At 33.4% G+C, this 13203-nt stretch overlaps 2 protein-coding genes across 2 annotated transcripts; both read left to right on the top strand.

Annotated features, from left to right (window-relative positions):
* Positions 1–1524: 1524 nt before the first annotated feature.
* HELRODRAFT_141185 (hypothetical protein) lies at positions 1525–3174 on the top strand (the record flags this gene model as incomplete). Its single annotated transcript, XM_009012411.1, has 5 exons — positions 1525–1712; positions 1995–2157; positions 2525–2596; positions 2809–2941; positions 3041–3174. Coding segments are annotated over 5 exons (690 nt in total), but the record flags the coding sequence as incomplete, so codon positions are not given.
* Positions 3175–5867: 2693 nt separating this feature from the next.
* HELRODRAFT_183380 (hypothetical protein) lies at positions 5868–13203 on the top strand (the record flags this gene model as incomplete). Its single annotated transcript, XM_009012410.1, has 7 exons — positions 5868–7334; positions 7511–8207; positions 8341–9927; positions 10091–10152; positions 10380–10628; positions 10817–12403; positions 12559–13203. 7 exons carry the CDS (start codon positions 5868–5870, stop codon positions 13201–13203), a joined length of 6294 nt encoding a protein of 2097 aa, XP_009010658.1.

Genomic DNA, 13203 nt, shown 5'->3' with positions numbered 1-13203 from the left:
TTATGAAATTTTAACTAATTATTTTCGATGAATGAGTTTGGCTGAATAGACACACTTTCACAAATTAGTTATTGATCGGGTGGGTGTCTGAAATGAATGGATAAAAATGTAAAAATTATTTAATAAACATTATTATTTGATTATTCGGTCAAGTAGTTGTTCAATCAAAATCATCTTTTAAATCAATCAATCAATTTTTTAATCAGTCAATCAATCAATCAACCAAATAACTTTTAAATCAATCAACCAATCAATTATCAAGATTATCAGTCAGATACGAACACCTCCACGTACGCCGTACCAGAGCAATACAGAATTGCTCCACCCCCTTCCTTCTCGACAACCAATAAGAATCGATCCCCGCACCAGCTGACCGATCCGTCGACCAATCTAAGGACACAAAACTGGGTCGAATCGGGTGACGACCTCATGGGAATGGCGGTTCCTGGGGTGCGCCAGTTGGCTAGGAGTCAATTGAGATTGGTCGAGAAACTTGGAGAGGGCTTATTCGGAGAAGTACGTCAACTGATACTAATCAACTCAATTAATATTAATTAACTTAATTAATATTAATTAACCAATTAAACTTATTTTGAATTGTTAATTGAGAAAATTTAATAATGTTTAATTTTGAAACGTAAAGTTTGATCTAAAAAAAAATGTTGACAACACCATATGACGTTGTTTGCGATGGTGTAACGATCACATGATCGTTATAACTTTGAGGATAATTGCAGGATTTAAAAAACCTTCGAAAGATATAAACATAGGCAGATACGTAAACAAACTAACATTTGAATGAAGATAAATGGATTATATGTTTGTGATTTATCACTAGTTACAAGATTTGGTGTGATATAGTATCTCAAAAGTACACTTGTGATTAATTCGAAGGTTCATTTGTGTGACGTAGAGATATATGACCTATATCCAAGCAACCTGATTCGTCCGAAGAAATTAATTGGGGCAGTCAAGATTCTTTCTGGAAACGCATCCATCAAGATGAGGTGAGTCATACATACACTGGGTGGATAATTTGTATGGGTCATTATTTTGAATTTTGGGATTTTCAAGTTGCTAAAAATAACTATGGTTGCGTTTTTAAAATTCATTTTTATTGAATCTTTACACTGCCTCGAATGATAATGTTTAAGGGATGTTTAGAAGGTATTGAAGCGCTCTCTAGCGTTTACGGGCATTCTTCGCATTCAAATTTAAACGCTCTATTTATTAATTGTTGAAAGTGATTTTTTGTATGATAAAATTAATTGATTATTCTAATCAATTAATAAATCATTAAGTTATCAATCAATCAATGAGTTATTGATTAATTTTCTCAATCAACTAACTAACCAACCAATTAGTCACCAATTACTTTCACCAACCAGCCAATCAATACCAATTATTTTCACGGACCAACCAATCAACCAATAAGTCACCAATTTCACGAACCAACCAGGCAATCAATCACCAATTAATTTCACCAACCAACCAACCAATCAGTCACCCACCAACCAACCAATCAGAGACAACTTCCTACAAGAGATCCGCGTCCTTTCTCAGTTGACCAATCCGAACATCGCGGCCATCCTGGGATGCTCCTGCCACAGCGTGGACGACATGACCTACTTCGTTGTTATAGAGTACACGTGTCACGGGGTCATGAACCAATTTCTGAGGTCGCGATCCATCAGCGAATGTTCCCTCATGAAGTCAAAGGTTAAAGCCTGGGGCAGGAAGGGCGGAAGCAGAGGAAGAGGTAGTCGGCGGGTGAAGCCATTGAGGTTTGTTTGAAGTTTGTAAAAAAATTTATCAAAACATTTTTTCAATTTTTCTAATTAATAATGCGCATAAAAGTACTTACTTATGGGCATCATAATGAATAAAATATGAAAAAAAATGCTAATACAAGACAAGGTAATACTACAAGTATGGTACGATACTACGTTAAAACAACACAAACACCACCACCCCTACTACCCAATACCTCACAGCTACGGAAGTTTGATTTACATGGCGACGCAAGTCTCCTCCGGTATGAAGTACCTGGAACAGACGGGCATCGTTCATAGGGACCTTGCCACGAGAAATTGTTTGGTGGGCAGGCACTTGTCTGTTAAGATTTCTGACCTCGGCTCCTATTCTGACCTCTATAAGGTGGGGGTTTTTGTTGGTTATGTCGGTTGGGATGGTGATTTGGATAGTTTTGGTTACTGAGATTTTTATTGTTGCTATTATTACATTATATTTTATTATTATTTCTATTTATTAATTCATCTTTCAATATTTCTGCTCAACAACATTTATTTAATCGGAAATAACATTAATGTTTAGCATTAACTTTTTCAATATTAACATATTCATCATCAAGATTGAACATATTCAACTTTAACATATTCAACATTAACATATTCAACTTTAACATATTCAACATCAACATTTTCAACATTAACGTAATCAACATTAACATAATCAACATTATCATAATCAACATTAACATAATCAACATTAACATATTCAACAGTCCGATTATTACGGAGGCAAAGGTCAAACGCCAATGCCAATCCGTTGGATGGCTTGGGAATCAGTGCTCCTGGTACGACGATAGCTTTGAAATAATTTTTTTCTGATCAGCTAATGAAAAATTTTTTTAAATTGAAAAGAAAATGATCAAGAATAATTATTAATAATAAATTTAATTAAGATTTTTTGATAATATTAACAATTAACAATATAGAAACAAATTTAACCATGAAATTGCAATGAAAAAAAAATCGTATCTATTCACCTTTTCACAAATGCATTCAGGGAGAATTTACATCAAAAAGCGACGTCTGGTCTTTCGGAGTGACCCTCTGGGAGATATTGACCCTGGCAATGTCAAGGCCATTCAATGAACTGACCGACCAGCAAGTCATCGATAACCACGCTCTTCTGATGAGTCAGCCGGAAGTGAACTCGACGGAAAAGCAGGACATCAATCTCGGTCAGGGCGTGCCACACTTAAATGGGTCACAAAATTCAATATCTGCGTCGAGAGGATCCAATCACGTGACGTTGAGTCAGCCGCCATCTTGCCCCCGCGAAATATACGACATGATGGGCATGTGCTGGTGCAGGGACGGCCCTCTGAGGCCCTCCTTCAACGAGATCCACATGTTCCTCAGCCGCAAGAACATGGGCTACAACCCCGACGACGACGCCGACGACGACGATGATGGTGACGTCACGACAAGCGGCGATGATAATGACAGCGGATTTGGGGGTGGGGGTGTGGTTTATGGCACTAGAGTGGGTGGTACGTACAGCAACAGGCAGTCCCTGCAGTGTGTCCAGTACGTTGATGACGTCACGAAACCCAACAACAACAACAACAACAACAACATAGGTGTCGGTCAATCTAATAACAACAACAAAAATAACGATGACGATGATGAGGATGATGATGAGAGTGAAGATGATGAGGACGATGTGAATGGCGGTGCAGATAGTGATGATGCCGAATTGAAACTGAACAGCATGCCCGTGTGATTAGAACGATTGTCACCAACAACATAGCCATCTTCATCATTTTCGTTACGTTAAAATCATTCTGGAATTTTTTCAAACTGTTATCTTTAAATACGTCTGTAATTGGTTTCGTTCAATTTGGTTGAGATTACAAAAATGATAGAAAATCGTCGTCATACGTTTTGTTATTGCCATATCATATTGTTTTCTGAAAAAAAGCTCATCAAAGGCCACTATATATATACATATATATCGCCTGTATATAAAAATGTATCAAGTTAAATATGAATAGAATAATGAAGACACACACACACACACACGCACACTCTCACACAAACAAACACACACAAACAAACACATATTCATCGTCATTGTTCATGTTAATTATTGTCATCATCCAAACATCAGCACACTTAAAATTAACTTGTTCCTAATATATATATATATATATATATATATATATATATATATATATATATATAAATATATATGAATTTGATATTTTAAATGTAAATAAAAATAACAAGTTTTTATATTTTGAAATGTATAATATTATTAACATGTTTTATGTAAAATTTATAAACATGTATTATGTATAGACATTTTTGTTTATATGTGTATTATATATGTATGTCTATAATACATATACATTTTACTAAATTGTTGGCATTAATCAATTTAAAGTTTGTCTTTACGATTTTCCTTACTAGAATCTTCAAGAAATTGTTCAATTTATTGAAAATAGAATTATTATCCATCATCAGTTATCATTTAAGTTATCAGTTTAAATAGATGTAATGCCAACAATTCGGTAGAATTCATACAAAATTGTATAAAATATGGTACCCTTGCTACATTTACATGTGTATATAAATAAGAACAGTAATTTAAGATATCTACCGAATTCTTTGCGTTAAATTCGGTAGCTTTCATAAATTACTGCGTTAATTATGGTCTTATATAGCTATTTATATATCGTTTTGTACTTGTATGTATATGAATGAAAGCTTGTAATTATATATATATATATATATATATATTTGTGCTTAAAACAATTCGTCAGGCTTCAACAATTTAAATGTTTAATTTTTTTTCATTCATTCATACATTTGTTCGTTCTTTCGTTCATCCAGCCACCTATTCACTCATTCATTCATGTTTTCACTCATTCATTCATTCCTTCACTTACTGCATTTATTCATTCATTCATTCACCAATTCATTCATTCATCAATTCATTCATTCACCAATTCATTCATTCATCAATTCATTCATTCACCAATTCATTCATTCATCAATTCATTCGTTCATCAATTCATTCGTTCATCAATTCATTCGTTCATCAATTCATTCGTTCATAATTTTGAACGTTTAATGTATAATTATCGAGTTGTGTTTGTAAATTTGTTAACGCTTTGTGTTTCGAGTTTTTTTTATTTCGAACAGAGACAGACCCTGAGGTGAAACTTCATCTATGTCCTGACACATATTAACTACAATAACTTTTAAACATATAATGATATTAATAAAAATAATAATAATAATACTACATATAAAAATTACCGTTAATTATATTATTAATTTTATTTTAAATATATCATAATTATAATTAAATTTATAAAATTTTTAAATTTAATAATAATAAATATAATAAATTTATATTTTTGTCAACATTATAGTAATTACAAAACACACCACACACACACACACACACATATACGCACAAACACACATACAATCATTTGTATATATATATATATATATATATTTATTCATATAAACATATAATTTGTTTGTTGTAATATTGATGACGAAAGTAATAAATATATAAACAAGTGCTGTGAGAAAAGAGTCAGTAATATAAAGTTGAATTAAAAAAATCAATCCAATGTTGGTATTCATAAAAGAGATTTTTTTCATTCGTTTAATTAATTCATTAATTCATTCATTTAATCTACCAATCATTTATTCATTCACTGCATTTAGTCATTCATTGATTTAGATATTTATGCATTGTTTAACGACTTAACTAACATCTATCAATCTATCAATGATTTTCCTCAGTCTAAACATGTAAAAATATAAATATATAGGTATACAAACTTAAAACATCACGCATTTCGGCAGAGAAAAAATTTAAATGGTTTCTAATTCAATGCTTATGTGACGCAAATGCTAAACAAAACAATGTTTTGGCAAATTTGAAAAAAATTCAATATTTTTCCGTTAAGTTTGGTAGAGTGAAAGTTAAATTTTATACAATCAAATAATTTTCCTTAAAAATTAATTTTGTTAAAAACAATTTTAATAATAGAACTCGATTAAAAACGTTTGAATCGTTGTGAATCACGATCACAAATGACCGCATCCAATAAACTGAACTCGTCCTTTTTAGCTGCTTATGGTTATGACTCGAACGATATCAAAAGACTGTACGATAGTCTAAAAGAAGGTGACAACGATGATGACAGTGATTCACTGTCTGGAGTTGCCCCTGCTCTGATGAAAGTTAAGACATTTTCAAAAAAATGTTTGGTCGACGATCGTGATGAAGACAATGATGTTGGTGATGAAGGTGGTAAAAATGATGACAATGAATATGATTTCGATTTTGAAAAGGATGATGATGATCTGGAAAATGAAAATGACAGTAATGCTGATAAAAATAATGATAACAACAAGATATGTAATAATGAAAATAATGTTGAATATAAAGAAGTTAAAACCAACAATGGAGTCTATGAGAATGAATTTTTCAAACAAAAGAATATCAATAAAAGCGACAATTCTTGTTTCAAAAATGAGAAACACAAAAATTTCCCAATAAATACTAATACTTTCTATAATAATGATGAAAGAAAAAGCAAATCTCAGGCGAAATCTCACAAAAATTCTTTTTTCCAAGTGGAAACAAGTTACATGGGCAAATACAACGTGACTCTGAAAGAGTATAGAAATGTGAATGAGACAACTGAGATACCCAATGGCTACCGATATTATGAGGACAGGTACAACAGCCATCGAAGAATCAACCTCAACAGTAGAAATAAAAGTAACAACATTAACATTTCAAACAACAAGCAGGCCGTATTGAAGGATGTGTTTCGCGAGTACTACAAATTTTACTACAAGATTGATCCAGAACAGCACAGGCAAGAACCTAAAAATTTAAGAGTGAATAAACAGACTGAAGAAAAAAACGCAGTGATCAGTGCCCCACATGAACCTCTCCAAAAAAGTCCGCCTTTCGCTGATCAGTCAGAAATGAAAAAAATCGACATTATTGAAAAAGATTTGGAAACGAAAGAAAAATCCAAAGAGATGGTCGAAGAAGACCAAAAAAAAATTAGTGACCGAGTGAAATTAAGTGAATCGTACTTGAGAAGGAAACTTGCGAGAAGGATCAGCACTCGAACAAAAGGTGGCGAACGCAGTCAAAAAATCAGCAAAGTCAGGCTCGATTCCGTTGAAGCAAAGCATGAAATGGTCATTAAAACTTCCTACTTTCAAGATGATCTGAAAAATCCCTACGTAAGCAAACACTCGATTAAGTCGCATAAGTCGCAGCAGAAGACACATTCCGACTTGACTAAAAGCATAAAAAGTGAACCGAAGCTTATTGCACCAAGTAAGAAGTCCTTACCCGGCGTGAAATCTTCACAGCCACAAAGGGATGAAACGTTAAAGAAATTCTATCGAGACATGATGAACAAAAAATTTGACAAAAGTAAGGAAGAAAAAGTCTTCTATGATTTGTTTGTAGATTTGTTCACTAGGTTGGAAGCTTCGTTCATGCTTCACAAAAGTGATGTGCTAAATGAATTTGTAAGTATTAATATATACTTTTGTATACTTTCTATTCCATGAATATACTCAATATATATTTTTTATATAAACATTTCTAATATTTATTTGTAAATCTGTAACAAACTCAATTACAAACTAACAATCTTTCTACTTAATTTAAACTATTATCTGAAACTAACATAAAAACATTGCAGTCTAAAGCAAAATGGGAAAAACTCTTTAAGCACTGTCAGATCTTTCTGAATAGACTGGACTGCATGGTCAACCGACATGACGAGTGTCAGCCACAAAATTGTTTCCAAATGGCCAATAAGGAAAAAGATTCCAAAGTAGCCGAGCGTAACGTTCCAGAAAATACATCCAAAACGCCTGACCACATTAAACCTAATCCTATGAAATTTAAATATTTGAGATTGAAGCATCAAGCAATAAAAAATTTTTATCGAAGAAAAAAATCATCCAAGAAGATTAAACTGAACCTAAACGCTGAAAACTCAAAAGGTAAATTATTTGATATTCTCTATGCAAAAAGGCTAGAAGAATTGGAAATAAATAAAGGCTGTAGAAAGCGATTGCCACACGAGACACAATCAATAAGAAAACAGTCAAAAATTAAAAGCCTTTCCTATCCACAAACTTCTGTCAAAAGAAACTCAGTAGCAGTTTACAAAGATAACAAACTTCTAGAGCAGTTGGCTGTCCAAACCGTCAATTCATTGTCTCGCCTGTTAATTAAAAATGCCGTCTACGCTATGAACGATTATTTCAACGAGTTCACGAAAGAAGAGCCAGCTACTTATACAAAATATAAAAACGAGAAGTACACCAACCCGCACAGGGAACCCTACAATATGTTTAAACACATGAAACAGATGGATCTGCTTCAAAAAGGTTGAGTCGTTTTACTATTTTTTAAAAATTATTTTAATTGAATTGTTTCAATGATATTAAACAACTTTAACGTTGACAATTTAATTTAGATTAATAAAAATCATCTTCATTTATTTTGTTTTTTTTTCGAAAGGCCTCTCCTTAAAATTTGGGCATCTTGAAGAAGACTTGCTAGAGCTTGCGTATCGACCAAAAAGTGTGCTGGGACTTCTGGTCGACACTTCTGACAGCATATTGGAAGCTTATCCGAAGAAAAAAAATATGCTGGTACGTTTCTCAGATTCCAAGAGTCGAACTGTAGCTCGGCGAAAGCATAAACCATTGACTAATTTTAGTGTTACGCATCATAACCTGCAAATTAAAAATCAATTGGGGAGTGAGTTTCCCATGAAACTTATTTCTAATTTAATTAATATAAAACCACGCAACATGTCTATTGAAAGCACTTTTAAATCTTCACAATTTGAACACGGTCACGTCAATTATGAATTTAAAATTTTTAAATCAGTTCACGGGTTTTGTTCGTTTTTATTAACACATGCAGTTAGAGGAAACATCGATCACCTTCTTCTTTATATACACGACTTTGCGAACTTGGTTCTCAACGTTTCAAAACTACTCTACATATTTCTTGCTCTCAGAAATAAGTCAACAATTGAGGCTCTAATTTCAAAAAAACGTTTGAAGGTATACCCGCGTTTGGCCTGCGTACTGGCAATTCAAATTTTTTGTAAGACTTTTGCCGATTTGGTTTTTTGTTGGAAGGCCGCCGGTCTGAAAAACAACGAACGACACTTTATGCTGATTATGGCTGAAGAGTTTTCTACAAATTTATTTGTCTCCGAGGCTACTAACAACCAGCGCACGCGCGAAAGCGTGTTAAGTCTGCCCAGTTACAAACTACGCCGTCGGTCCAGCGGTCGAACCAACAAGTTCAAACTCTTGAAAAAAAATCACAATAATAACAGTCAAACTCGCGACGCCAACAATAACTCTCGACATGGAGATAACAACAACAAAAATTTTGCTAATGATGGGTTTGAAGATAAGAACGAAAATGTTAGGGTCTTTAAAAAAAAAATTGAAACCATTAACTGCCAAAACCCTTTCATTGAAACAATTTCAACAACTTCCGATAAAACTGATAAAATAGAAAAAAATGTTGATTGTCGTAAAAACTTACAGAAGACTGGCAGGGTTAGTTCATCCAACAAAATCAGAAATAACATTAGGTTGGCTGACAATAGGAAAACTTTAAATTTGAAAAAATCCGGTCAAACTAATGTGAACAACATCAACAATGCAAGAGATGAATATTTGTCAAACAAGAACATTGAACCCGTGAACATTTTTTCTAGATCATCTCAAATATACGAAAAATATTTTAAAGAGACAAACACAAATAGAAATAACGAGAGTTGGAGTAATCTGACTTTTAGCCCAAATCGAAAGCCATCAAGAGCGGACATCCAAAACGAAATAAGCAAAGTGATAGCACATCTTCGGTCAACCATAGCCAGCAGAATGAGTGTTCAGTCGTCAACTGTGAAAGTTTCGATTAACAAAAAAGTACCTACCCCAACTGTAATGTCTACAAATGTTAGCGTCAGACAAAGTTTCCTTCGCAGTTCCAACATGCACAGAAATAAAATTGATTACATGGGATGGAAAGGCCTGGAAGAGAAGATGCTGTCATTTTTTGAAGAGCTCCTTGGCCCAGGTGAATATTTTTATTATCAATCAATCAATCAAACAAACAAACAAATGCTTTATTAAAATTTTCATTAAAATCATTTGAATTTATTTATTACAATTATTTTTTTAAGGGCGACAATTGAATAATAATTTAAAATAAATAATTGTTAAATGTTATTTTCCAAAAGATTTTTCAAAAGCAAGTAATACGACGCTTGAATTTGTGAAAAACGCAAACGATAAAATAAAGGTTAGTTGGCATAAATAAAAGTTCAAGTTTGAGTATCGATATATTTTGTTAATAAATGTTAACAAGTTTTTAATAAATTGCCATCCAAGAATTGCTTTTTGAATAACTAGTAAATTTGTTTGTTCATAAAAGTTGTAGCATTACACTTCAGTCAAATATTCTGCATTCCTAAAGAATTCAAACGAAAAGCATCTTAAATTTAAAATTTTTTATAAATTATCTTACAGCTTGATTTGTCAAAAATAGGCTATCATTATTTGAAGAAGAACAAACACCAGATGCTCGAAGAGTTGGGCATCAAATGCAAACAGAGACACGACTCGCTGACCAACACTCCCGACATCCTGGACCTACAGGGAGAGGAAGCGGACGAAACTCGCTCCGTGTACATTCTGTGTGACGGATCCTACAGGAAGGTTTCTAAGGATGAACCTGCTACAAATAGTAGTGAAGAAAAACTTTCCTTCAATAAAAAAGTAAATATTATTGGATTATGTGTGTTTTTCAAATTTATCCAAAGTACCAAAGTAGTTGAATGAAACAAAATTAACAATGAAAGAAAAATGTTTCGCAACGTTTTATTGGCATTAAATTTAAAAATTAGACACATAGAATATAAAGGTGCTTATAAAAACTTATTTATTTCAAAAATAAATATCTACAGAAAAATGAAAGAGAGGAAGAAGAAATAGAAACTGTTACAAAACCAGAAGAGATAATACAATTTTCGAAGCCTTCAGAGTTTTTCAGAAGTAACTTGCAGCCCAGAGAGAAGCAAGGCAAATCAAGAATTAAATCATTAAAAATTTCAAAACGTTCAAAACAATCGAAGTTTGCAAAATCTTCAAGAGCGGACACAAAAAGCGTTTCACTTAAACATAAACTAAAGTCAGAACGAAAATCTCCTGCGGAAACAAAAACTCATTCAAAATCATCTAAACGTTCTAAAATTTCAAAAGTTTCAAAAACAGACAGTAAGGTAAAAAAAAATGAGAAAGCAAATAATGAAATGTCCGATCAAAAATTGAAGCAAGAGCCCTCAGGGCAACAAGATTTATTACATCAGCAACAGCAACCGCCTTTTCAGCAAGCAGTCTATCAGCCACCTTCTCAGCAGACACTTCAAGTCGATCCATCCACATCTCAGCAACACACGTCCAACAGCAAAATCTTACCATCTGTCTCCTCTTCCATATCACTGGCATCACACCTGGAAGTTTACCCAATACGCAGGCAGCGTCACCATCCTTCCATCGTCATTTTCAATGCGATTGAAGATGTATACAAGCTCTACACGGAAAAGTCCGTTGAAGAAATTTCAGAGAATGAACTGAACGAAATCAAAAATATCTTACAACAGTTGAATTACAATAAAATCAAACTTTTATTCTTGTCAAAGGGGTTTGAGAAAAACTACGTCGATGAAGTATTGAAAGAAAAAATGCGAAACGTTAGACCTTATATAGATTATTCAACATTTTCAAATATTTCCGTTGTGAGTAAGGCAGAAGTGAAAGAAATAGTTGAAGAAGATAATATATCCAGCACCTACAACAGAGATTACGTAAATCATCTATTCGAAACATACTGGATCCCGAAGCTCAAAGAAATAGCTAAGAAACAAAATTTCATTGAAAGCATTCTCAGGACACAATTGATTATGTACAAAGATAAAGTAAATTTACTTGATCTTCTCACCGATCTTAAAAAGATATTAAAAAATTATCTCTACGTTGATGAAATGTCTAAAATTTATGAAACAGACGCCATTACAACTTCCTTGCAAAAAATTACTTCCTTCAGGAACATGCCTCACATCGATCGTACGAGAAAAGTTTCGGAGCATCGAGAAGAAGAAATCTCCAAAAAGAATGACGATGAGAAGAATGTTAGGATCTCTATATCGGTAACTGAACCGGAAAAAAAAGGCGAATTATTGCCGGGTATGACTGATTTTGGAAAATTACCAGAGAGATTATCGTCTTCCCCAGATGGCACGATAATTCCCTCTGCCGTAGCCAGTTCAATAAGAACACCCAATCAAATTATGAAATTTCATAAGAATATTGAGCTTACAAACAAACAGCTAATCCCACTTTCCATTAGACCATTCTTTGAAAAAATTCCACTCACTATCGATCCGAATTTGGTGGCCCTTTCACTGCAGACGATATCCTTGAGAGATGCTAATGAATTGTTTCTTGGCAGAAGGATATCTTATAGGAATCTTTACAGGCCTGATTTATCAGCGGTCAGTGTTTGCAGTTTTGAAATCTAATTCAATCATAAATATAACATCAATAATGTTTAATTCTTTTTATTGTTTTTTTTTTATTTTTATAAATTGATTTGAAAGTTGATTGAGCGTCAAGATGTTAAAATATTAACATAAAAACAATTTCGTAGGTCCGAAAATTTACTACGGTGGACACAGACGCGGCTAAGTTTTTAGAGCAGCGGAGAAAAACGAGTTTGAAATTAAGTTTACTTTCGTCACACGTGGACAAACAGCAAATAAAAGCCGTATTTGATAAACATTACAAAAAATCAGGACGTAAACCGGATGCTCTACTTTTAAAACCGTCATACTCGCAAAAATATATGCCGACAAAATCAAAACAATCATCCATTCAGGATTACTTAACGATGGGGTCTTCATCCTCTTTGGCGACAATGACCAAATTCTCAGAAATGGACAAATCTCTAAATGAAGTTTCTGATAAAAAACCATGGTTGAGTAATCTATCGAAAGAAAACGAACTCAAATCACCGGCCGGAAGCTCAAATATTGCAAATCCATCTTTATTAGACAAAGTGGAAAGCTCGGAAATGATCCTGACTTTGATAGACCTTCACACTCCCGAGAAACTGGATCAATTGAAAATCCTAACAAAGGAGATGTACCCAACGGAATCCAAGTTGATTCTTCTCGATGAGATTGAAGCCAATGCCGGTGTAAGATTCTACGCTGATGACTATGATACAGATGAAACTACTTTACCCAACACACCCAGGCAAACGATTTCGTCAAAATTATTTAATAACTATTAA

The sequence above is a fragment of the Helobdella robusta genome (genome assembly GCF_000326865.2).
Source record: "Helobdella robusta unplaced genomic scaffold HELROscaffold_105, whole genome shotgun sequence".
NCBI lineage: Eukaryota > Metazoa > Annelida > Clitellata > Rhynchobdellida > Glossiphoniidae > Helobdella > Helobdella robusta.
This window is presented reverse-complemented; position numbering and strand designations above follow the sequence as displayed.